The sequence below is a fragment of the Carassius gibelio genome, chromosome A3, assembly GCF_023724105.1.
Source record: "Carassius gibelio isolate Cgi1373 ecotype wild population from Czech Republic chromosome A3, carGib1.2-hapl.c, whole genome shotgun sequence".
In the NCBI taxonomy this organism is placed as follows: Eukaryota; Metazoa; Chordata; class Actinopteri; order Cypriniformes; family Cyprinidae; genus Carassius; species Carassius gibelio.
In genome coordinates, this window is record NC_068373.1 from 14,344,941 (window position 1) to 14,371,638 (window position 26,698).

Here is a 26,698-nt window from a genome sequence, read left to right on the forward strand (position 1 = left end):
AGTGTCCAGCATATCAGATATACGTCTTTGGAGAGTTTTATCTAGGTTTTGGAACCAATCAGAATTTTGTTGACTCATGTATTGACGCAATTAGTATCCTCTGTCAGGGTATAACTGTGGTTGATTTTGTATTGTACTGGGGGCGGCCTGCGAACTCCTTCGAGAGTGTTGAAGCTGACTTCTGCTGATGAAATTGCAAACTATTTTCTTCAAGTAAAATTATTATTATTAATTGAACTCATCTCTGAGTCCTGGTCTTCATTGCGACATATCTGGTCCTTGGGTTTTAACTGTAAATTCCCCTACAACATTATATAACGAAAGTAAAAAATGCTCAATTAAAACATTTCCTGTTCTGTTTTCTGTTAGCTTATAAGCTATCCGACCCGCTAGCTCTGCATATCTCTAGCCTATAAGCCTGTTAGCATTTAGCCTACCACTAAATATTTATACTGCCAGCTTAGCATACTGATACTTGATCAGCCTGCTATTTTGACACACACGTAACCATTAATTATTTGTACTTTTTATTAATTGTAGCTACAAAAGTATAACCAAAAAGGCCATTTTGATTATATAGAAGAGTGAACCATTTTTAACTAACTGTCAAACTGTTACCTCTTTGCGTCCGAAGGTCATATGATTCTGTGGAGGTTGGCATCTTGCACGACACTGGATCTCTTTTACTTGTCAGAAGCTCAGGTTTTATTAAAAACAGATGTTTTTCAACCAATAACTGATTAAAACTAAATAGGAGACTTTATTTGGGAATGTAAATGTCTGTTTGACTGCATTTGATCCAGTGAAAGAAACTATGGACAGTTACATACAATTTGAAAAACTAGTTTTAATGAGTTATAGGTCGAAAAACAATCATTAATGTTAGGTGCAAGTGTGTTTGTTTTTAAATAAAGAGGTTTCGTATACAAACATCCCTTTTGGTCTTCCAACCAGAGTTAAGGTCCATTCTGTGCTTAATATCCCAATCCCAGCATTCAACTGTAACACCTACGTTTAGGCATCACCTGCTGCCTCTGGTTGACAAAGATTCAATCACAGTAATCAAAATAAATTAAATATAAAGAAGCCTGACAGCACTCACATCACTAGAGAGGGCACACATTTAAAAATAAAAAAGAATCATCAAAAACGTCCCAGCGTACACTTTTGAGGCCCTGTGTCTTGCGTTTGAAAGAGGGCCGTTTTGCTCATATTCACATGAGCGATGCTGGAAAATAAATAATAAAAACAAAATGGCCTAAGGAATGAAAAAAGGCGGGTTCTTCAGGGCAGTGAATGCTGCTACCTGATTCGTCCGTTGGTTTTGGGTGAGCCCAGCTGGGACTTTGGGTCCGGGCTGAGAGAGCTCCAAATCGTTTCCCTGCAAGTCTGCATGACCGGACAGCCACTGGGGCCTGTTGAACACACGTCCACAGCTGACCACACCTCGCCCACTAGACCGTCCACCCAGCGCTCCAGCTCGGGCCCCGTGAGCTCTGCGTTGTGTTCGGCTGCTTCGACCTGACCCAGGTGCACCGGAATGTTGAGGATGGGGTTCAAGCCATGGAAACTCTGCTCCATGTAGCTGTTCTTGGCCGGACCGTTGTGCGTTCTTAAAGCATCCTCTGTGAGGGAGAAGAAAAAAAAACACACAAGGACTTAATGAAGCAAAGCAAAACCAGGATTATGACTGAATTTGCTGGAAAATTTGAAATGATTAAACATGAAAAATAAAGAACAGTTCCTGATTTTATTTTTTTTTGGGAGAAAAAAAAAAACTACTCAAGGACATTTTCTTCATCTATGGGAGCTGTTGCTTGCTGATTTATATTTGCGCAGTGAACTTTGAAGAAAAAAGTCTATCTATCTATCTATCTATCTATCTATCTATCTATCTATCTATCTATCTATCTATCTATCTATCTATCTATCTATCTATCTATCTATCTATCTATCAATTTTATTTTAGAATTCTTTATAATTATTTTAAATTACTTTTTTTCATTTTTAAAATTTAGTCTATATATTAGTAATTCTTTTATTTGCTTTTAATTCTTTTATTTGCACGTTTAATTGATCAAAAGTGATAGTAAAGACATTTTATAACGTTACAGAAGATTTCTAAGAAATATGATGAAAAAAGATGACGAGAAGCTTTAACGTAACATTTACTGAGCGGTTTTAGTTTGAATTCATTCAGTCTCTTTTCGAGGACATGAAAAGAAATGTACAGCTGGGATTTTACAAAATCTCTCTATCAAAATGTCATAAAACATCTATTAATATTTCAATATTAAACACATCTTCACATATAAACTAGACCACCAGCCTCCATCACATGATCTTACATCAGACGGCTAAAAACAGCTCATTTAGCTGTAAGGATAGACACGTCGGCCCTGGAGGTAAAGCTGTGAATTCCTGGGGCTCCTCACACTTCACAGATCACCCTCTGTGTCTCTTCCTGACCCCTCTCTCCAGGTTCGTCCACCTTCTTTCCAGAACATGCCATTTCACGCTCATAGGAAGTGCATGGATAGGCCTGGGCCGTCCGCATAAACACACTCCATAAACTTTTATTAGCTGTGGGTGCAAAGGCACGGCGCACAAAAGGACTCTGTGCCTGCTGTAGACATTAATCATACGACAGTCTGGTAAATCACATGTGTTTCTCACCCGCCCATTCCCTCGACAGGGGCACACCGAAACACAATCACAAGCTCTCCCTCATTAGGAGCATTTTGAGGACAGATCTGCTGATGACCGCACACCACACTTATTTTGAAATGCTCCTAATGGGCTAAAGATACCTTTCGCGGCCCCTGCACAGTAATGTTTTTGAGTTTATTCCAATGAAAGGTGACCCGGTGTGGTGTATTACTCATTCGTGACTGTGAGCTGGGGATATATATAGGCAACCAAGCTGCCCAGGCACAGAGCTACACGTGAAGGCAGATAGTGCCTTTGAAAGTGGTGGAGGTGTAGGGTAGGGGGGGGCAGTTTCATATAAAGCGTCAGACTATGGGCTTCAAAAAAAAAAAATTATAAATAAATACAAAAACTTCCAAAGTACAGGAGGATGAGTCATTATATTAGGAGGAAGGAGCATGTCTCATTCCGCTTTAAATATATGAGCTTGCAATATGGCATAAATCAAAGCTTATAACACAGAGCATTTTCTCCAGTGATATTCTATACTACGATGGTAAGTTTAGACCACATTGATTTCATATGTCCTTCACAATGAGAGTTGACTGGAAAAAAAACATTTTGTTTGTTGTGTCGCCATTCATATTTCCCCCATTAACTTTAAAGCTGATGTTTGTTAACTTGGATTGGAGAACGCACTTTAACATCCACATTAGCTTTAAGTTTAGTTGGTACTGAGTATGTGTCGTGCTTACGCTGGAGGACGGGAGGTTATCTACTGTTTTTGTTTGGGTAAAATTCTGTGTTTAATCCAGTGTATTTTAATTATATACTATTATAGTATTTATTATATATTGTGTTGAATTTTATATCTTATTTTGTTACAGTATGTAATTTATATGAGTTTTCGTTCTGTTTAGATTTAATTACAATTTTATTTTAGTATTAGTAAATAGTGAAAGTGAAAGTGAAGTGACATTCAGCCAAGTATGGTGACCCATACTCAGAATTTGTGCTCTGCATTTAACCCATCCGAAATGCACACACACAGAGCAGTGAACACACACACACACACACTGTGAGCACACACCCGGAGCAGTGGGCAGCCATTTATGCTGCGGCGCCCGGGGTGCCTTGCTCAAGGGCACCTAAGTCGTGGTATTGAAGGTGGAGAGAGAGCTGTTCATGCACTCCCCCCACCCACAATTCCGTCCGGCCCGAGACTAGAACCTACAACCCTTCGATTGGGAGTCCAACCCTCTAACCATTAGGCCACGACTTCCCAAATAATATTAGTTCTTAGTAATACTTATTTTATGTGCTTTCAGATCTCTACTATCACTACTAACACTCGGAGAGCACGCTATGTACGTCGCAGGAAGGCCTGTCTGACAAACCTACGCCATGTCCCTCTGACCTCTACTACTATGCTCTCTATTCCAGTTGGTCTCTGGAACTGCCAGTCTGCAGTTAACAAAGCAGACTTCATTTCCTCTATTGCTACCCATTCCGGTTTCAACCTCATGGCACTGACAGAGACTTGGATCAAACCTGAAGATACTGCCACCCCTGCAGCACTCTCTACTAATTTCACTTGTTCCCACACTCCTCGTACCACTGGGAGGGGTGGAGGTACGGGTCTCCTTATATCCAAAGAATGGAAATTTGAACTTCAGCCATCATCTACAGGTACTGGTTCATTTGAATCACATGCCATTACTGTAACCCACCCTGTTAAAATTCACTTTGTGGTCATTTATCGTCCTCCAGGTCCACTGGGAAACTTCTTGGAGGAGTTGGATGTGCTGCTATCAAACTTTCCTGAAGATGGTACTCCTCTGGTACTGCTTGGTGACTTCAACATCCACTTAGATAAACCCCAGGCTGCTGACTTCAAAACTCTGCTCACCTCATTTGATCTCAAGCTAGTGTCCACTACAGCGACTCACAAATCGGGCAACCAACTTGACCTCATCTACACGCGCTGTTGCTCTGTGGACACCACTTCAGTTACTCCACTGCACACATCTGATCACTTCCTCATTACTGCTAACCTAGCACTTACTCCTGAAGTGGCACACACTCCAACGCAGGTCACCTTTCGACGGAACCTACGCTCACTCTCTCCATCTCACCTATCTGCTGTGGTTTCATCCTCTCTTCCACCATTCTCTCAGTTTTCTGCTCTGGACATTAACAGTGCTACGGACACTCTTTGCTCCACTTTAACATCTTGCTTGGACAACTTTTGCCCACTGTTGTCTAGACCAGCACGCACTGCCCCATCTGCCCCCTGGCTGTCCGAGGTTCTCCGAGAACATCGCTCTAAACTCAGGGCTGCAGAGAGGAAATGGCAGAAATCAAAAAACTCTATGGACCTCAGTGTGTATCAATCTCTCCTCTCTTCCTTCTCTGCAAATGTCTTCACAGCTAAAACATCCTACTACCACAACAAAATTAACAGCTGCTGTGATGCTCGGACACTCTTCAAGACTTTCTCTTCTCTTCTTAATCCGCCGCCTCCACCTCCTCCATCGACTCTTACAGCGGACGACTTTGCAGCTTTCTTCACAAATAAGACAAGATCCATCAGTGACCAATTCTCCACACCGCAGACTGAGGAAAACTTCACAATGACTGATGCACACTCTTTATCCTCCTTCTCCCCACTCTCAGAGATGGACATCTCCAAAATTCTCATGTCCAATCATCCTACTACTTGTCCACTTGATCCTATCCCCACTCACCTCCTTCAAGCGATCTCTTCTTCAGTCATACCTTCACTTACTCACATTATCAACTCTTCTCTTCAATCTGGAACATTTCCCTTAGCATTCAAGCAGGCTCGGGTAAGCCCACTGCTCAAGAAACCATCTCTAAATCCAGCGCTTCTTGAAAACTACAGACCGGTATCCCTGCTTCCATTCATTGCAAAGACACTTGAGTGGGCTGTGTTCAACCAGCTTTCTATGTTCCTTGGACAGAACAACCTCCTGGACAGCAACCAATCTGGCTTCAAAAGTGGCCACTCAACTGAGACTGCTCTGCTCTCGGTTACTGAAGCCCTGCGACTAGCAAGAGCAGCTTCAAAATCCTCGGTACTCATCTTACTGGACCTGTCTGCTGCTTTTGACACTGTTAATCACAAGATTCTCCTGTCCACCCTCAGAAAGATGGGAATCTCTGGAACTGCTCTCCTGTGGGTTAAGTCCTACCTCTCTGACAGATCATTCAGTGTGTCTTGGAGGGGTGATGTTTCAAAGTCACACCACCTTGCTACTGGGGTTCCTCAAGGCTCAGTACTTGGACCACTTCTCTTCTCCATCTACATGACATCTTTAGGATCTGTCATTCAGAAGCATGGCTTTTCTTATCACTGCTATGCTGATGACACCCAACTCTACTTCTCATTCCAGCCTGATGACCCGACGGTAGCTGCTCGCATTTCAGCCTGTCTGAGTGACATATCTAGCTGGATGAATGACCATCAACTTCAGCTTAACCTTACAAAGACTGAACTACTGGTGATTCCAGCTAACCAATTGATTCATCACAACTTCTCTATACAGCTAGGCTCGTCAACCATAACTCCTTCGAGGACAGCCAGAAACCTAGGAGTTGTGATGGATCATCAATTAAGCCTTACTGACCACATTGCTACAACGACCCGGTCCTGCAGGTTTGCCTTATACAACATTAGGAAGATTAGACCCTTCCTGTCAGAGCAAGCAACCCAACTTCTTGTCCAAGCTCTTGTTCTCTCTAGACTGGACTATTGTAATGCTCTCTTGGCGGGCCTTCCTGCATGTACTGTCAAGCCCCTGCAAATGATCCAGAATGCAGCAGCGAGGGTTGTCTTCAATGAGCCAAAAAAAGCTCATGTTACTCCTCTCCTCATCAGGTTACACTGGCTACCAGTAGCTGCTCGCATCAAATTCAAGGTACTGATGCTTGCCTACAAGATGACCACTGGCACGGCACCAACTTACCTAAACTCACTGGTTAAATCCTATGTGCCCTCAAGAAGTTTGCGTTCTGCAAGTGAACAACGCCTTGTGGTGCCATCCCAAAGAAATTGAAAAATCACTCTCACGGACCTTTTCCTGGACTGTGCCCAGCTGGTGGAATGACCTCCCAATCTCAATTCGTACAGCTGAGTCTTTACTCATTTTCAAGAAACATCTAAAAACTCATCTTTTTCGCCTGCACTTAACCTACTAACACCAGTACTTTTCCTTTTCTTCTCTCTTTTTTCATTTAATAAAAAAAAAAAAAAAAAAAAAAAAAAATTATATATACCTGGCTATGCGTTCTATACTAGACTAACTGAGACTTGTCATGGCACTTGTATTCTGTTGTTGTTCTCTTGTTGACCTGACTGCTTCTATTGTTCTCATTTGTAAGTCGCTATATATAATAATATATATACAGACGGATAAAAGCGTCTGCTAAATGATTAAATGTAAATGTAAATGTAAATGTATTTCAGCTCTTGCCAAGGAAAACTTTCTAATTTCCATATTTTCATCTAAGATTTATGTTATTATATTTTAGCTTTATCTAATTAGACAAAAAATATTTTTATTATATCTTAAATAGTTTATTAGTTGATATTAAATGAAATAAAACAGATATTATATAGTTATATGTGTTCCTGTAGCTCAAGTGGTAGAGCATTTGGATAAAAGCGTCTGCTAAATGCATAAATGTAATTTAATTTATATTAATATAATTAACGGTAGTGTATTAAATCGTTAATTTTAGAAAATTTTATAACAATAAGAACACTGTTGTAAAGAGTAGCGTTAAAAAGTTTAGTTCATTTTAGGGAACTGTTTTGTTCAAATGGTTTGTAAAAAAAAAAAAACTTATTTAATTAATGATTGACTGAATTATTTGAATCATCATGCAGTGTATTTTTGTCTTCTTTTTTTGTATGAAAAATGTTGTTAAATACATGGTTTATCACTAACTTTTTAATAAGGCAACGTAAATTCTATCGTGTCGCCAACTCACATTTTTACTCCCAAACTAATTTCTTACACTGAAGATTCTCCCACTTTGGAATCAGTTCCACTGAATCATCAAAAAGAACCGTTTGGTGAATCATGTCATCTTCAGTCTACAGTGGAGCGCTCACCTTGGCGTATGGGCAGGTGTTTGTGGTGGGTCAGGGGAGTGATGAGAAAGCGTGTCTCTGCCACAGGGCTCCAGTGGTGCAGCACACGTACGGTCCACATGCCGGGCCGCAGGGGCAGGTTCAGCGGAGGCCTGTAGTGAGTGAACTCAGCACTGGCGTCGATCAGGATGTCGTAGGTGGCAGCGATGACATTGGTGGGGTCAATCCACACCACAGTCATGGTCACATTTGACCCTTTCCCCCATTTCTGCATTCCCACAGGCTCGTCCATGGGTCCCATCAGATTCCCAAAGTTCCGGAATATCCTTTCCTTAGCATCCCAGTCTGTTCCAATCTGATGATTCAGAAAAAAACAACAAAGAACAGATAATTAATAAGAAAGTCAAGAGCAGTTCCCCCCCAATCTTTTAGCCTAATGTACATTCACAGCTCTGTGAGTACAGCTCAAGTACTGACACAGACCAATGTTCTCATTCACTCTGGAGATCATTTAACATGAAAATGAATGATATTAAAGTCACTTTTAAATAAATGATTAAACAATCAATGCTGTGGGTGAATAACAGATCAAGTACAGACAGATCACATACACATGTTAATTTTCACTAAATCTTTTATTTTTACTCTTAAGCTTACCAAGGCTGCATTAATTTGATGAAAATACAGTACAAATCTTAATATTATGAAATATTATTATAATGTAAAATAATAGTTTTTATTTGAATATATTTTAAAATGTAACGTATTCCTGTGATGGTAAAGCTGAATTTTCAGCATCATTGCTCCATTCTTCAGTGTCACATGATCCTTCAGAAATCATCCTGATATACTGATTTGCATTTTTTCAGGATTCTTTGACAAAGTTTAAAAGAACAGAATTTACTTAAAATAGAAATCTTTTGCAACCTTGTACATTATAATTTACTCTCACATAATTGAGCAATTTAATGAATCCTTGCAAAATAAATCTCTTTCAAAAACATGTTTTCTTTCTATTTTCTTTCTCCAGGCCCTCATTGCTATGGAAGCAGTGCAAGCTTTCTGTATCCTTGAAATTCAGTGCCATAAGAAACCAGAGTACCGGGATTTCTGAGCTCTCTACGAGAAGCACATACAGCCAAATAAATTGCACAAGATCCCATCGTAAGTAAACAGATGGCATCAATTGGGACAGCCAGTACCAGCTGAGATGAGCATAATTGAATCCAACGATCAGCAGTGCCCAGTGTAATGTTTCTCCCACTGTGAGGTAATTTGACTTGAGGGATGCTGGGTGCCGGTGGCTAGGAGCGTCTAACTTTACCTAACCCTGGCCACAAAACAACAGAGCTTTCTACATAAGGACGTGACCGACAGCTGGAGTCTCTGATGGTTGACCTGTCCTGTCCCGTATTCCTCCTTGGCCGTGCTCACACCTCAGTAAAACATGGCAAATCAGTTTGATCATTCTGTTGGGAAGATGCCTGAGACCCAGCTGGATCTGTTTTAAGCACTTTACAGCTCTGCTGTCTTGTCTAAAGGTGTCCCACCGATGATGGATGCTGGGAAATAAGTCCAGACAGGCTCCAAAATATTTGCCACACAGATGAATTAAGTACACTTACTAGCTATACATCTATATACAATATATAATTAACATTAAAACTCAAATGTTTGGTGTCTGTAAGATTTTTTACTCTATATAAAGTCTCTTATTCTCATAAAACTCAAATTTACTTGACAATGTATAAATGTATACATTGTATAATTACTATTTGCTATTTTATTATTTAATTACTGTGATGGCAAAAATACTTTATCAGCAGCCATTACTTCATCCTTCAATTGAAAAACATACATCCGGAAAATTGCATGCACCACAAAACAAAGATTATTTATTTTTATTACTCACATTATTATTATTATTTAACAGATATAAAAATGAAATATTTTAATTAAAAATAGAGTAGAGCAATTGTTCATTTGTACCGGATATTTCTAAAACACATTCGCTAGTTCGAGATGTGCACATCCAGCTTCAAGTCATCCATCTGCATCTAACTCTTGTGTCTGAAACTGAACATGTACCCTCAGCTTCCAACAGATAAACTGAGGGCAGTTCAGCGTGAAGTCATTATTTTATCCCCATACTCGTGGCAGACAAATCACTGATTACGCCAAAGGGCAAGATGACAGGTATGGCGCTGCCTGACAGCTAAATCAATGAAGAACGGCTGAATTATTGGTTGTTTAACAGAGTATGTCAAGCACAATGTGCAGCAGTGTAAGATTGCCAATAATATTCGGAGGTCAATTTTCTTCGCAATGCATAGTTTCTGAGGGTACTGTGGGGGCGATTCTGCACCTATAGACTGCCAAGACATTTCTACTGCTCTGAGCCAGAAGAAAATAAGCAATGTCTTAAAATATTTATTTATGAAAACTGCACGATGACAGTTTGTTGAGGAATAAAAACGACAAACAGAAAATACATAAATGTGCTACCCATCATCCCTTAACTATTCGAATATACAAAAACCTTTCCTCTCCAGTGTGTGTGTGTGTGTGTGTGTGTGTACTGTAATACAGTGAGTTTACTAACCTCTGCAAACTGCAATCTGTTGAAGGTATTGGGTGGATTGGTGAACTTGAAGAACTGTTTGGGCACAACCCAGGTCTCCAGGGTTTCCAGTTTGCTGGTTGCCAGGTTGGTGGCATGATGCCTGACCAGGTATCCCTGGAACTCATCAGACAGGAAGTAGATGTGGACAGACACAGGATGTCCCATGGCAAAATACCTAAAGGCACAAAAGAAGTCATATAACCCTCATTTAATCATTCACAAGCCTTGCATTTAGGATGTAAAATTAACTTCTGCCACATTTATCAATGCCATCTTCATTGGGGAATTATGTTAATAATATTTCTTACTGGAAATACAGTCTTACACTTAAGACTGAAGTAATGTTTTTTTAAAGACGCTAATAATACATTACAATATTACTTTTTTTAACTGTATTTTTTTTATCAAATAAATACCTTGGTGAGCATAAGAGGCAGTTCAGTTCAGCTTATAAAAAAAAATTATTACTGACCCCAAAGATTTGACCGGTAGTGTGTGTGTGTGTGTGTGTGTGTGTGTGTGTGTGTGTGTGTATATATATATATATATATATATATATATATATATATATATCTCTATCTTTTTTTTTTTTAATAAACGGTTAAGAGAGTTTGCACTGTAAAAACCAACACCAGTTATTCGACTAGTAATTGTCTTCAGTATTTCATAATTTCCTCTGGCCTTGTTAACAAGCTTTTCACCGCAAAAAAAAACCCCTGACAAAACTTCTTAGAAACCAAACCAATAATTGTGTATTCTGAGTGAAGTTTATTTTCTCTAGATGTGGGCTTGTAGAGCGGTGAGTGAAGCGCTGTGCTGTGAGACGCTGAGACAGACAGACAGAAGGAGGAGCAGCAGGAGCTGATAGAGACACAGGCGGCCAAGCGGAGCGGTCTCCACCTCTCATCAGTATTCCAGCACAGGCTGGAGGTGCTCCATTCCAGCACCGCTCGCCTGACAAGCAGAACAGCAAATATTTACACCGGTGCGGCACCCCCTCCTCCCCCGTCCTCTGTCACTGCAGGAGGTGGGCAGCAAGCTGGGACTAACAGAGCAGCTATTCAAGCGGCCCACCTCTGCCTCTCACCGCTGATGTCACAGAGGGCTGCGAAAACAGAGCGCTGCTTCACTCGTGGACCCTGAGCAAAACCACCCAACCCCCACCGGCCACCAACAACCACCTCCTTGTGTTGATGAGTCCAAATACTGCAGGGTCCAAATACTGTGGCTCACTTGTCTGAATGCGCCGGGCTCTCCTCGCACAGAAACAGCAGCGACGCCAGGCATTACTGCACTGATAAACACATAAACACAGCAGCCAGACTCTGTCCGTCCGTCTCTCTCTCTTCTCTATCTCAGTAATGACAGATGTTTGGACAGCTGAGGAACTTCAGATCTGCTGCAAGTGAGATCAAACAAAGCTGCGCTTCCCTCGGCAGACAGCACAAATGAGTGTGTACTTCTTCAGCTTTCAGAATAGCCCGAATGCCAATATACATACGGTTCTAAACAAACCATAATAATTACTATGAAAAACCCACACAAACAAAAAAACAAGAAAAACCCAGAGGAACAACTCACTGGAAATGAAATTATGTTTTAATGTGCTGTTTAATAAACAATGATTTATTACGAGCAGCGATTGGTGGGATGCCAATCAGAAAGGATGGTCTAGAGTTGCAGGATCATTCCTCAACTGAAATTCAAAGTCAAAAGCTATCTAAAACGTATCACAGTCCAAACATATTTATGGAGGTTTTAATGGAGAAATATGAATGGGTTTTAATGGAGTACAACAGTAATAAAATCAACTAAATACATTAACATTAACATTAATTACATTACATTACATAACATTAATTACTATATTTACTTAAATATATATACTCAAAATGAGGGTGTAGTATTAATATTATTTATTAATGATCTATAATTTTAAAATCACTTTTATAAATGACTGAAAATGGACTTTATTACAATATTTCAATATTTCGATCTGTGCATCCAATCAGATTCTTTGTAAATTTTTTTGCAAATCTATCTGTGACTTGTTAGAAACTATAAACAGCCCCAACTGAAGGTAAAATAATGTAAACTACATTAAAAACAAGTTCTCTTGCAATGAGAATTAAAAACGGTTTGTGTCAACTATTATGTGCAATTATGACTTATTGATTATGAATCAATTGAGTATGAATCCATCATCATTAAACTACCATCAATAAATTTAAGTCGTCTCATGATTTCCAGTGTAAAATCTGGGTCCTGATGTAAACCCACTGATTTTCAGAAAGGCACAAGCAGCTCTTTTCCATTCAACAAAAGCCAATGGCAAATCCCAAACAAGTCAAAACAACAGATTTAGATCATCTAAACCAAAAGAGCAAATCCTGACACCTCATTTTGCACTTCAAGGAAAATTAAAATAAACTGTGTACTGACCTGCAGCTGTTGTCACTGGTGTCACCCTGTAAAGAGGTGGCAGTCCGTGCCAGACCCAATCGGGCGAAGGCATGATAGTGAGTGAGATGCGCGTCGGACAGGCTGTGAATACCATCCGCTTCATCAAAAACATTCTCCCAGTAGGCCTTGAGACCCGGCGTGCCCTGGGGCATACTCCCGAACAGGAAGGCGTCCAGCTGATTCACTATCTCTTGATTTACACTGGCTTCAAACTTCCTGGCGAAGAACGTGGGCCTGGTGGTTTGCTGATGGAGACAAAGACAGAGAGAGAAAGAAATAGAGAGTGTGAGTGTGTAGACAGAGAGACACTGACAGACAAGACAACCTGCTGAGACTGGGAGAAGCAGGAAGAGAAAGAGAGATAGTGACAGGGCAAAGCTACTGAAAACTGAAAAGCGTGGCACAACATCCAGTATAATGTGCTAGAAAGGGGGGGGGGGGGGGAGCTAAAAGAATCAAAAACGGAAATTCTCCAGAGATAATTGACAGCAAGAAATACAAATCAAAGTGGCATATCTCTGGTATGAAATCGTGGTGTTGCTTTTTATTCACATCCACCTCGCCTCCCCGCAGACTAACATATGTAAAGTAAAACAGATAAGAAGAGGGACAACATCTGTGAAGAACCAAAAATATTCATGCTTGAAATAGTTTTCAGGCAACATCAGACCCCTGACAGACAGATTTCAGGAGACCTCCCTAGAAGATGGAAAAATCAAAACACAATCATGAAAGGAATGGAAATTCCCAAAATTAAGATTCTGTCATCATTTGCTCATCTTCATAGCTTTCCAACCTCGCATGACTTTCTTTCTTCCATGCAACACTAAAGAGAAAGTTCAGAAGAACATAATCAGTGCGACTTATAAACAAACAATTTAAACCAGTAATAGACCGCAGCCAAGGTAGTGCCATCATTTCTGACAGGAATGAAAACAAGGCTGTGAGCAGTGTTTGGAATAACGCCGTTTAAAAGAACGGCGTTAGGTAACGACGTTATTTTTTCAGTAACGGGGTAATCTAACTAATTACTTTTCCCGTCGTTACTGAACGTTAAATGCGGTGCGTTACTATGCATTGATTTAATAAACTATGTAATCCGAACGTACCCCTGGCTCACACAGCGAGTGAGCAGGTGGGTTAATAACGAGATAAGCGATTATGATTGGCTAAGGCAGAGTCATGTGTTTCATGGTAGCCAATCAGAGCCAGTGCGCTAGCGGCGCCAAACACACACACACACACACATGCACGAACGTAACAGCTAAACAGAGATTCGCAGCAGCCGAGATGTCGAGTCAGGCGAGCGATGAAAAGTTGGCATTTTCAAGGTGGAGATATAAGCACTACTTCAAATTCATTGTCGTCAATTCAAGAACGTGCATGTAATGTGTACATATAATGTGTGACACACATCTACAAAGCTAGTGGCCAAAACACTTTTCTTACAAAGATAATACTTGAAGTGCAGGATTAAATTCTTGCTGTCTGTTGACATGCAATAAATATCGTAAGTTATATATGAACACCTGTCTGTTCTACTCATTTTAGCTGACTTGTGAAAATATATTTGACATATAGCAACTTTTTTTTACAGTAACGCAAATAGTTACTTTCCCTGGTAACGAGTTACTTTTATTATAGAGTAATTCAGTTACTAACTCAGTTACTTTTTGGAACAAGAAGTGAGTAACTATAACTAATTACTTTTTTAAAGTAACGTTCCCAACAGTGGCTGTGAGGGACAGAAATGCAGTGCATTCAAGAGATTGCACTGTTATTTAACAACGTATTGATTGTTCAGCTGACAAAACGTCTTTCTGAGAAAATAAAAATCTTACACTATGTCTACACGGGATGCGACAGTTGTCGTGTCGCAACGCGCTGAAACAGCAAGTCTGTGGCAGAACGTCATAAAGAGAACAAGGCATCAGTTTACTGTTGGGGATTTGTTATCCAGTATAGACACGGTGTACTTAAAGTAATCAGAATCTCCATAAAATAATGCTAAAAGTTGCGATTTGTGAAAATGATATGATCTAGAACATTTATACAGGGTGTGCCACTGTAAAAACTGTTCTTAAATTCCGTTCAGCAGTGAACCTGACTAAGGTCTACTATGAACTAAATCAAGTGATATATTGGAAAGATCTGATTCAAAAGACTGATTCATAAATCATTCAGAATATTAAACTGGACTGATGTGTTTATTTGGAAACTGTTTATGAATAGGACGTCGCAACTCATGATTCTTTTAATTTTTATTATTGCATAGAAAAGAGCGAACAGTACAAATCTCTAAAACATTTCCCTTTAGTGCTCCACAAAAAAAGTCATATGGAGTGACACAAGGGTGAGTAAATGATAAAAGTTTTGTTGTTGGGTGAACTATCCCTTTAAACAGAATTCAGCTATAACCGTTAATAGAAGGTAAAGAACATGTGAGAAAGAGAGAAAGCATAAGAAATATAATAAAGTGATTTGGAGAGGCATGTCGAGGAAGCTCTTTGTACAATATGGACCTCTACAGGGTGAGGGGTGAGAAATGCCTGGATAAAAACTGAACTGCCATGACACATTTCAAGCCTCCCTTCCTCTCCCATTGTCCTTTTTCTTCAGAGCTGTCTGTGAGAAAGGAGGTATTGTCACGCAGTAATTACTCAATACTCACTATGGGCATGCCTTCAGTGATAATGACCTGCTAAACACTCCCAGACCCTTCCCCCAGCACAGGCCTGAATGAGTTAACAGCAGGCTCTGTGAAAGGACTCCATTATGTAGAGCAGTTGTGGCTGTAAACATTTAGCGATGCTCGAAATACGCAGATGATTGTGCTGGGTTTTCAGCCCTTATTTCAGAACAGGAAACACTAGCTATAAATAAAACAGGGCCAAAATAACTTATAAATGACAGAAATTGTACGTTAATTCGAACATATGAACATCAGGATCCACCACTGTGGTTAAATGGGTAAAAAAAAAAAGTGGCTTCATCAGCTGGTTGGTTTTGAAAAAAGCGAGCAAGTGGCAAAAGCTGCCTGATGTGGCAGACGGTGATGATGTCAAGGTTTGGCACACAAGCGCACAGTAAGGAGTTTATGAGGAAACGGCCTGCCGAATGTGAAACCATACCACAAGCAACACGACATGGAGAAAAACAGGCCTAGAGAGAAAATGCAAAGTTGCAGTTCAGTTGCAGCAGAATGGAAAACGTGTGATTCACAATGTGAAAATCACCAGACTGGGAACGACAACTTTAAAACTCATTCAGACTGGGTCTGTAGCTCCATTTACAGTAGAGAGAGTGAGTCACTGGAGTCGGGCATGCCCATTTTAAGACTAATGAGAGACTTCCAGACCAAAGGTAGGGAACTGGCTTCTGTGGTCAAGCTCCACAGCCTCATTCCACTACACTAGACTCACTGCCAGAATCCTTTTGATGAGAGACCGCCTTGCCATTGATCCTTCATCGTCCTTTTCTGCCGGCCAGAGTTAATTACAGATCCCCTGTGTAGGCACGAGTTAACAAGGCTTTCCTTTAGTTGAGTCTCATTGGATTTCTAATCATGATTGAAATCGCTACTGACTGAAGAGCTGGTCTCACACTATTAGGTGTTTGTTTTAGGTAAATTAAAGGCCTATTGTGCTTATTCAGACTAAACAGGACGTAGCCTAGGTCTCCTTCGAGCATGAGGTCAGCGCTGTCACGCAAACGGCTTTAAAAGTGTTTACTGATCAGGTTCATTGAACCGTTCCTGTTAGCGCCGGCTGCACTGATACAGTCAGACACCAAGAGGGCGCCTGAGAGCGAGAGAGTATCGCGGGAAGGGTACGAGACGCTCACCTGGAAACGGGGCAGGTCCGAGGGCTTGAAGTCGTTCGGCGAGCAGCCGCACCAGTCCACGATGTGCTTGTATTGACACTTGCAGCCCAGCTTTCGATTCCAGTTAGTGATACGAAGGTTGTTGTCCACCATGCTCTGGCAGTGTGGGCTGTTCTCCAGAACCGTGTGGAAGAACGACTGTGAAGACAGAGAGAGGATCGGGGAGGAGGATGATAAATGGGAAGGGACGGTGAGAGGTGAAGAGAAAGAGAAGAAAACAGATGACTAAGAGGTTGAAGCAGAATAATGACATCTGATAAAACGAAGATGGATGTCTAACAGAATGGCCCTGTCAGGAGGTCTAGTGTGTTAAATGTCTACATCAGTAAAAAAGAGCCAATTGCCTTCTCAAGCCACAATATCCAATATCTCAGCAGTGAATAACTAGACCTAGATGGAGCGAAGAATCCAATTTTGCCGCAGCACGTCAAAAAGCCCTTCATTAAAACTAACACATTGACACAGTAATTTCAAATGAGCAAACACACAATGCAAATGAGCAAACAGAACTATGCAAATTCATCTCGCTTTTTTGGAAATGTACTCAATTTATCATTGTAAACTTCAAACTCGTGAATAAGTGAGAAATATTAATGAAACATTAATCTAGTGAATTAATGTAGCAGAATCCTTGGAATATTGTGCAAAGTCATTTTCTTGATCATTATTATTATCATGTTTTAATAGGAAAAAATATCTAAACATACTTAAAACAAGATAAATCTGATTTTCAATGAAAATTTTCTCAGATAAAAAAAAATATTAAAATATATCTTGAATATAAAATATCATCGCAGATATGAGAAAATATTTTCTTCACTTATTTTAAACTTAAACCCCAGTCATGAATTTATTTAGATTTGTTAAAAATAAGAAAATCCAATAATAAATGTAATGTGATATACATTCTCTAAATAATCGTATTCAGGCAAGTACATTTTCATCCTTTTAAGAATATTTAGATATTTTTGCTGGAAAACAACACATTTTTCATCTTTGACATGAATTGTGCATTATTCTGGTGTCTCACCTCCGCAGGTAAAAGTGTGTATGCATAGAAACGTTTCATGTTGGTCACAAGGTCATCTTGAGAGTTGATGACATACTCCACAAAGATTCGGTTCAACAGAAACCAGTCAGAGCCTCCATCAACTGATATGCCTTCTGGAATTTTCCTGTCTCCAAGCCGCCACATATGGGTGTCACACTCGAAGAAAAGCCGGTCCAAACCTTGTTTTCTGATGAATCTGTTGGCGATTATCAACAATGCAAATTACAAATGTATTTTTATCCCTTATAAAAAGGCACCCTTCTGTGCGACTGGCACGTGTTAAGTGTCTTGGGCACCATAAGCCATCAGCGTGATCACACGTCAACACTCACCGAGCGTTATCTCTCCCGTGGGACTTGATGAAATTCATATCTCTGTATTTGGACAGGAAGGCCACCAGCTGATCATTGGTCCTGAGGAGACATTGAAAAAATGTTGAAAGAGAAACCAGAAAACAAGTGCTGGAGAGAAAGAGCAACAGAGAGTTTGCTAATCAGGCTAATGAGCCACAGTGTAAATGAACGCGGAGCATGAGGGATTCTGGGTGAGTCCAAGCTCACAAACAGAGCCAGATTCAGCCCCTGATGCCAGCTGCCCTGTTTCAACGCCTGTCGCAATGCATTGCCTGAACATCTGTAGTCATTTTTCCCCATACACACTCCTCTCTCACATTAGTTTTTTTCACTGCAGGCTTCTGGTACAGAGGAAAGAACATCACACTGAAGAAATCTTTATTTATCGCTATACCAGGGAAAGTGGAATTTGAAAAATGGCTTGCTCAAAGGAACAGCAGTCATAGCTCACATTTTCGGGGGTTAAACCAGTAACGTTTTGGTTGCTAGCCTCGGCTATGAACAAGAATCGCAATAAAGTTTTCAAAGTACTGTAGATAGTAATTGCGATCATTCTTAAAATGAAGGTCAATGAGAGACTTCAATATTAAAGGTGCCGTACCATTATATTTTACTTATATTTTTATTATAACCTTAATAATTCGCTTCTATAAAGCTTACAAATTTTAACCCTTGTACTGTGGTGAAAATCCTTTATCTAATTTGGTGTTCCCAGTTAAAAATGACCAGCCTTTAAAAATGTCTTGCAAGTCTCTCATTATGCTTTATGATCACAAAATCTGGGATTTAATCTTTTTGTCAACTTTTCTTTCAATTAGCACAGGTTTTTTTTTATTTTTGGAACTGAACTGCGAAAAATGTGGTGCATAAGCTCGGATCATAAGGCCATCAGTTAAAAAAAAAAAGAAGCAAAAAACAAATACAAAACTATAATATAGCAAAATAAGAAATTTATAAGCAATTTTTTGTAGGCCAGTCATTTTTGACCAGGAACACTACATGTATAACAAGCTCAGGAATAAAAACCCCAACAAGAAAAAATAAAAATAAATGAAAATTGTTATACATTGTATGCGCAAAGACAGTAAGTTTTAGTCTTATTCACTAAAATTAACTAGGTTTGGTTGGTTCTGAATTAAAAAAAAATAAATAAAAAAAAATAAAAAAAGTGAAAAAAACTGTCTCCTAGTTTGTGTCCAAAAGAAGGCAACAAATGTTTGTTTGCAACCAAACAGTTATAAATAGCTGAGGTGAATTTGTTGATGTGATTTTTAGCTCCATAGTAAACGCTCTGTCATCCTGTCATCACTTGCAAAATGCCATCTACATGCCTACAGCCGCACACGTCAATCACACACCTACTTTATCTCACACGTCTCAGCTTAAAGGACTCATATGAAGTTGCTAAAAAGAACATTATTTGGTCTATCTGGTGTAATGAAATGTGTTTAAATTAAAATTAAAATTAAATTAAATTTATGCATTTAGCAGACGCTTTTATCCAAAGCGCCTTACAGTGCATTCAGGCCATCAATTTTTACCTATCATGTGTTCCCGGGGAATCGAACCCCCAACCTTGTGCTAGCTTGCTTGCTAACGCAACGCTCTACCAGTTGAGCTACAGGAACACTATGTTTATGTGGTTTAAGGTAAAAAAAAAAAAAAACTCATTATTTTCCACATTCTGTACATTATTGTTTCTCCTCTATTTTCTTTCTACAAAACTCATTGGTCTGAAAAGTGATGTGTGCTGTGATTGGCCAGCTATCCGTTCGTTGTGATTGGCCGAATACCTCAACATACTGTGATGCCCTGTCTGGCCAGAGCGACAAGACATTAACATTAAACCCCATTAGAAACATAATATAAACATGATGTCCAGTCGTGTCCTACTTCACCGTGCACCGATACTTCAAAAGAATCGCGATTCTCGGAAATTAAAAACGTCACGATTCCTAAATTTATTAGTATCGATACTTCAAAGAATGACTGCGTTCCAGATTTGTAATAGACATATTTCATGTTGGTGTGTGGAACGCATGCTTCCAGTGCCTCCCTATGGACGTCTGTTTGTTCTCCTCACGCAAGCAGAAAAAAGTTCAAGTTCAAGTTCAAGTCTGCTTTATTGTCAATTTCCACATGTACAGTACATACATACAGAGAATCGAAATTGTGTTACTCTCAGACCCCGGTGCATACAGATAACATTAACATTAAAGCCTAAAAAAATAACTAGATCAAATATAAAATGTAGATACAACTATACAATAAGGGAATGATAAAAAAAGACATATAATAAAATCAAAAATAAAGTTAAAAATAAAGTTAAATAAAGCAGCGCAAGGTAAATGACAGATATAGTGCAAATCAATGAAGTGAACAACAGTGCAGTTAAAAGATTTTTTATTGCAAAAAATCACTTATTTAGAATATCTTATTAAATCTGATTAAAGTGACAAGTGACAAGTGACCAAAAGCAGCTATTTAACTGACTGATGAGGTAGTGGAATGACGTCAGTTCCATGCCGAATGAGGTAGTGAGCGGTGAGTGAGCAGACCAATGCTGCACAAGTGACTAGTGCATGCCATCATATAATTAGTGGGGGGGGGGGTTCAAAGTTCAGTGGTGCCTGGGTAAGAAGAGGGGGGGGGGGGGGCAGGTTTGGGAGGCAGCCTGGTGGATGAAGCTGTCCTTCAGTCTGCTGGTCCTGGCCTGGTGACTCCGCAGTCTACTCCCTGATGGTAGCAGGCTGAAGAAGCTGTGTTATGGGTGGGTGGGATAATCTGTAATGCAGAGGGCTTTGGGGGTGAGACGTGTTCCATAAATGTCCTGGAGGGAGGGGAGAGAGACACCAATGATCTTCTCAGCTGCTCTCACGATGCGTTGCAGAGTCTTTCGGCAGGACGCGTTGCAGGCGCCATACCACACAGTGATGCAGCTTGACAGGATGCTCTCGATGGTGCCTCTGTAGAAGGTGTACATGATGGGGGGCGGGGCTCTGGCTCTCCTCAGTTTGCGGAGGAAGTAGAGACTCTGTTGTGATTTCTTGGCCAGTGCTGCGGTGTTTTCAGTCCAGGAGAGGTCCTCTGTGATGTGCACACCCAGGAACTTGGTGCTGCTCACTCTCTCCACAGTCGCACCGTTGATGGTCAGAGGAACATGCTGAGTGTGTGCTCTCCTGAAGTCTACAACAATCTCCTACAAAAAAAAAGCACTACAGCGAGATGCTGCATTAGTGGCTTTACTAAACTGATTTGGCTTTACTAAAATGTGTGTATAAACGCATTAAATAGTTTAAATAAATTGTTCAGATGAACAAAGCACGAGGTTTTCTTGCATAATTAACATTTAAATTGTTTGGTCAGACAGTTCATATATAATATTCACATAAATCAGGGATTAAACGTGGAGTTATGTTCTGTATGCTAAATATGAAAACGAGCATAACTGCACAGCTCCTATAACTGCGCTTTGTATCTGCTGATTGCTGATCGAGATTTACATGCTTGGCTCTCTGACCCTGTATACTCATTAATTTCGTTCATAAACGAGATGTATCAGTTCATTCAACTCTTCATGAATGACAAGATTTCTCGAATCTCGTTCATTGAAGGGCGGATTCGTTCACTACATTCAACAAATCACATGCTTGAGTACAGGATGAAACAATTCACAGAGCTGTTCACGAGCTGCGCATGCGCTGCTAATAGCGCCGAGCTCCAGCAAGTATAGGAGGGAGGAATGTCAGTGAACGAGAAATGAGAAAATAAATTTTACTTTATTTGCGGGCTGGGGCGGGCCAAATAATTTCATTAAAGTTGGAGTCGGGACCCACGGGTTGGAAAAAAACCCGACCCGCGCATCACTAGGCTGCATGAGCGAGCACAAGTGATACTTTGACATTTTAATCTTCTGAGTTCAGAAACATTGTTTAATGTAATCGCTGTTCATATTTTTATTCAAAGTTCAGAGACAAGATACATTTATTACTCTTATGTTTCTTATGATAACTGAGATAATGCTGCTAAATTTATTCTTTCTTTACCTTGAATGTCATTGCTCTAATTTATTTTGATGATATATTTTGATATTTCATATTTTGTTCTAATGTTTAATTTATCTGCTTTTCATATGTTCATTTATTAGTGTGTTATATGATTAGAATGTTGTCCCGGTTTTAAAATAAAGCACAGCAATTATATTTGAGAGTGTATTTTCCCTTTTCAGGAAAAGTATCGAAAAAGTATCGAAATCGCAATTCTTGACAAGGTATCGGTATAGAAACAATAATTTTGGTATCGTGACAACACTAGTGTGGACGAGTCTTAACTTTTATAAAGAAAATATCTTTGGATTTGAGACTTTAGTATTTTAAACTTTACTGATCTTCTTTATACATCAAGAGCTTGTAGCACTACAAAGAGAAAGAAAAAAATTAAATCGCATCATTTGACCCTGTTAAGATTCCAATGTTATACAGCCACATTAAATGTTTAACTGCTGTGATAAAAAGATCACAACACACAAATGCACTCTGACCTCCAGTGTCAGAACCCAGGGTGGCATTTGAAATGAAACCCTGCTCCAGCGCTCAGTGCATGTACAGCTGCCATTCACCCCACGCACTGGCTAAACTCACACCTCAGGCTATTAGAGTGCTGTATTCTGTAACCGAGCTACCAGTGAGATTTGAAATCTTACTGCAGTTCAAAAATAATGAGCATCAGTCCAAGTGGGAGGGAGCAGGAGAAAGAGAGAGACAGAGTGGATGTTTACGCTTAATTTTTGATGTCTCTTCATGGTATTCAAATTTTCTCTAGGCACCAAATACTTGAATGACCTGCTACAATTGCACAGACTGCAAACAGAGCACATCAAGAGGAATGCTTTATACCATAATGCAATGTGCCCTACTGGAAGCAAATTATATCTTTTTTGAACACTTTTAAATCAGACTCTGAAAAAAGCGAAAAATTTATGTTGAATAAAATAAATAAAATGAATAATCAAACAAAAGTATGCAAATAAATGCAAGAAGACCAATCATAACACAATATGCAAATTACAGTTAGGATAGAACATTCTCAAGTATGCACACTATTTATTTTCATTTAGGAATCTGAATACACTATTTATAGTATATAAAGTGAAGTGAAGTGACATACAGCCAAGTATGGTGACCCATACTCAGAATTCGTGCTCTGCATTTAACCCATCCTAAGTGCACACACACAGCAGTGAACACACACACACACACACATACCGTGAACACACACCCGGAGGATTGCTTCCCATAGGTCTGAAATATACTTGCAGTGGTAGCCAGATGGTAAAATCCTCCTTTTACCCATGGCACAAAAATGGTCTACTACATGTACATTATATGGTTTGTAAAAAAATTACAGCATTTAAATGGTAGAGCTCTCCTTACTTTGTCATAAGTCTCTCTCTCAGTGAATGGGACACAGATTTTACTAGTAAAATCTATATATATTGAATAATATATGCAAATAATATTCTTAATCTTTTCTTCCTGTGAGGAAGCATCCCAGACAGAAAATACAATAGTTTACAATGATTTAAATGGGAATTAAATTAAATACAATTAATTGTGTAACCAAACTATCAATAATGCTCAGAAATTAAGACAAAAAAAAAAAAAAATTAAATTAAACCTAACGTGTGTAAATACACCTGGGCAAGTAAAGTCCATGTGTGGGAAGCACTGCTATATATTAAATACAGTATATACGGCACAGTACTTCACAGTATTTCATTCTGAAACGGTCTGTAGAGCTGCTCCGTTCCAGAAGAGGGCGTCATTGAGCCCATGTCACCACATGGGAAGAGGAGAACAACAGAGTCCAGACTCTTTGTTTTCTCTTTTTTCTCTCTTCATGAAAAGGCCATAAATACAGCTGCGTTGACTTAAAAACAGGGCCAGAGAAAAAGAGCAAGATGGTGCGGATAAATGGAAGAAAAGAGCCAGGCGCTCGCAACAAAGCCACTGTGTAACAGAGCCCTCCACCCCTGGCGTCCAGGCTCGCACATAGAGCAGAGAGCTTTTTGTCAGCCCCTTTCACAGACATCCATGCAGAAGGACGGACATCAGGAGGGAATTAGAGGGGGAAATAAGCAGCTAAGTCAGCAGAGACAGGTACTGCACACTCCTCAACACCACAGTCATGACATGCGGACAAAGCCTTCCGCAAGTGTCAACCTTCTGCAAACACATTGAAGTCAGGCATGCAGTTGAACAATGTCTATGGCTTTGTTTCTATCGCCGTCTGACTGTCTCGCACCTCACTTACTTTCTCACACGAGCTTACTCTGTCAAAGGCTGTTGGTTGCAAGAGTGAGAAAACATTCAATATCAGGACGATAACCCTTCAAATGTTTCTAGCCAAATTGTGATTTGGTCTCTTGGAGTCCCAACAGGCCTCTCCCGCTCTTGATCTATCAGTCTGTGCTCACTTTTGTCCAATCAGAGGAGATCTTACACCTACAGCACTGGAGAGCAACAGTCTGGTTCTGGAAGTAAAAAAGTTGGGTTCTCCAAAGGGGAAACAAGGATAACTTACAAACCTTTAAAGACAGATGTAGGGTGAGCTACAAGGTTGGTAATTGATGGTACATGCTTTCGTTGAAGCCATCAGCCTGCATTATTTCAACTTCTTTTTTGAATAAATATAGTTCAACAGCAGAAAACCCAGGTAAAATCGACATGACCCAGGATTATGCAGAGAAATCTCCACCAATCAAAGAATATATAACTATGCCTAAATTACTCTTTAGAAATTACGCCAAAGGAGCATTTTAGTGCCAGCCCACTCCCACATGCACTAAATTATGTAAAGTCAGTTTCCCTATGCTCTCAAACTACTTAAATATTTGCATGCTTAATATGCATATTTTACAATAAATATTAAATATTGCTGTATATAAATATCCAAACATCAGGGGTGTAACTCCAGAAAGCAAGGTTAACTTACAGTCACATATACCCTGAACTCTCAATTGATTTACCCAAACCTTGCGTTATTTGAGCCTAATGCTGAGTTTATCTACTTACCCTTAAACACACCCAGGTATGTCAAATAACTTTTTTTCAGGAAACCCCCCCTGGAAAATAAAATCACTTTGCATGAAAAGCAAAACTGCCAAAGATATCAGAAGATATTAACCTGTACTTCTCTTGCCCCATTGGTAAAAAGTGTCAAGCATAGATTTAAGAATTTAGAGGATGCCCAGATATTAAAATTCAGATGTTTCTTTGCTTCAACTCAAAGTTCACCTTATATCTAGTTGGTTTGGTTCATATAAAGACTTGAATGGGAAAAATTGTTACAAAACCACGGCTGCTAACCAAGTGGGCAGGCACTGCTGCACTCTATAGTCTTCAATACACTTCAGATACACAGAAACAAAATGATGCTTTGTGGTAGCAACCCTTAATTAAGAGAGTGCATAAGCATGCTTATATAAACATACTTTTGCATGTTGTGGACTTCAACAAATCGTTTGATGAATTTATTTTCCTCACAGCTTAATCTCTGCTGACCCATGTTTCTGTTGTGATAGTGGACTGAGAAATAACTCTCCATTACCACAACCAGAAGAGCTGGATTGGCCTCCTTAATGACCGATTTGTACTCATGTTTTAGAGAAATGGTGTTTCTGCACAGTATAATACAAATGATAGCAACTATATCACTGCACTACACACACACACACCCTGACAGGCTACTTAGAGCTTGCACCTGAACCTGCTCCGAGCTTGAGATGAAAAGAATCATTTTATTTTTATCCTGATGTTCCGCTTTAAAGGGGCTTTGGCTCATAGCTAACTTTCCTCTCCGGTCTGGAGGTGTGGCATGCGACAGAGGGATAGAGAGGCAGGATTAACCTTGAACGGCTGCGCAGGATGGGCCAGAATTTATCACACGGCTGTATCGATCTCTAACACCCTGATTTCTGAGGGCTGCAGAAAATGACATGGCTGTAATATTGATTATAGCCGGGGGAGTCTCTACCTCTCATCCAGCTCTCATTACGGACTGAAGAGTTATGCACGCTAATGGCATTTATCACGGTGATAATTTAAATCTCAAGACACAGTTCGGCTTACAGAACCGCCACGTTGACTTACAGGTGATGTGATGAGATACTGGAATACTGGGGCATTTTATTATAATTTTTTCATTTTTATTTTTTTATGTGAAGAAAATTTGGGAAAGAAAAATAGTGGACTTTAAAAAAAAATCCTAATTATGATCACATGTTTTTATTTTATGTTCAATATGCAATTTAAACCACATAATAACAATAATAATAATACCAGTAGTAATTATTTGTATTACTAGTTGTAAGTATTTATTAGTTAGTTGCTTATTTAGAATTTTAAGATGGCTGCAAATAAGGAATCTGTTAATATAACACAAACATTAATAACAATATTATTCCAAATAATATATATATTAGTGCTGGGCAACGATTAAAATGTTAAATTGCGATTAATCGGATTATGCACAAAATTCAATAATGCATTCAAAAGTAG

General features: G+C 39.6%; 1 protein-coding gene across 1 annotated transcript in view; it reads right to left on the minus strand.

Annotated features, from left to right (window-relative positions):
- Positions 1–309: 309 nt before the first annotated feature.
- Positions 310–26,698, minus strand: part of xylt1 (xylosyltransferase I) — a 66,336-nt gene continuing 39,947 nt past the window's right edge. The window contains exons 5-11 of the mRNA XM_052545007.1: positions 18,120–18,200; positions 17,767–17,983; positions 16,698–16,874; positions 12,834–13,099; positions 10,371–10,566; positions 7,790–8,123; positions 310–1,625 (exon numbers count right to left, since the gene is read on the minus strand). Of these exons, the coding sequence (XP_052400967.1) occupies positions 1,303–1,625; positions 7,790–8,123; positions 10,371–10,566; positions 12,834–13,099; positions 16,698–16,874; positions 17,767–17,983; positions 18,120–18,200 (1,594 nt within the window). The 3' untranslated portion in view covers positions 310–1,302. The remainder of the gene's footprint in view (positions 1,626–7,789; positions 8,124–10,370; positions 10,567–12,833; positions 13,100–16,697; positions 16,875–17,766; positions 17,984–18,119; positions 18,201–26,698) is intronic.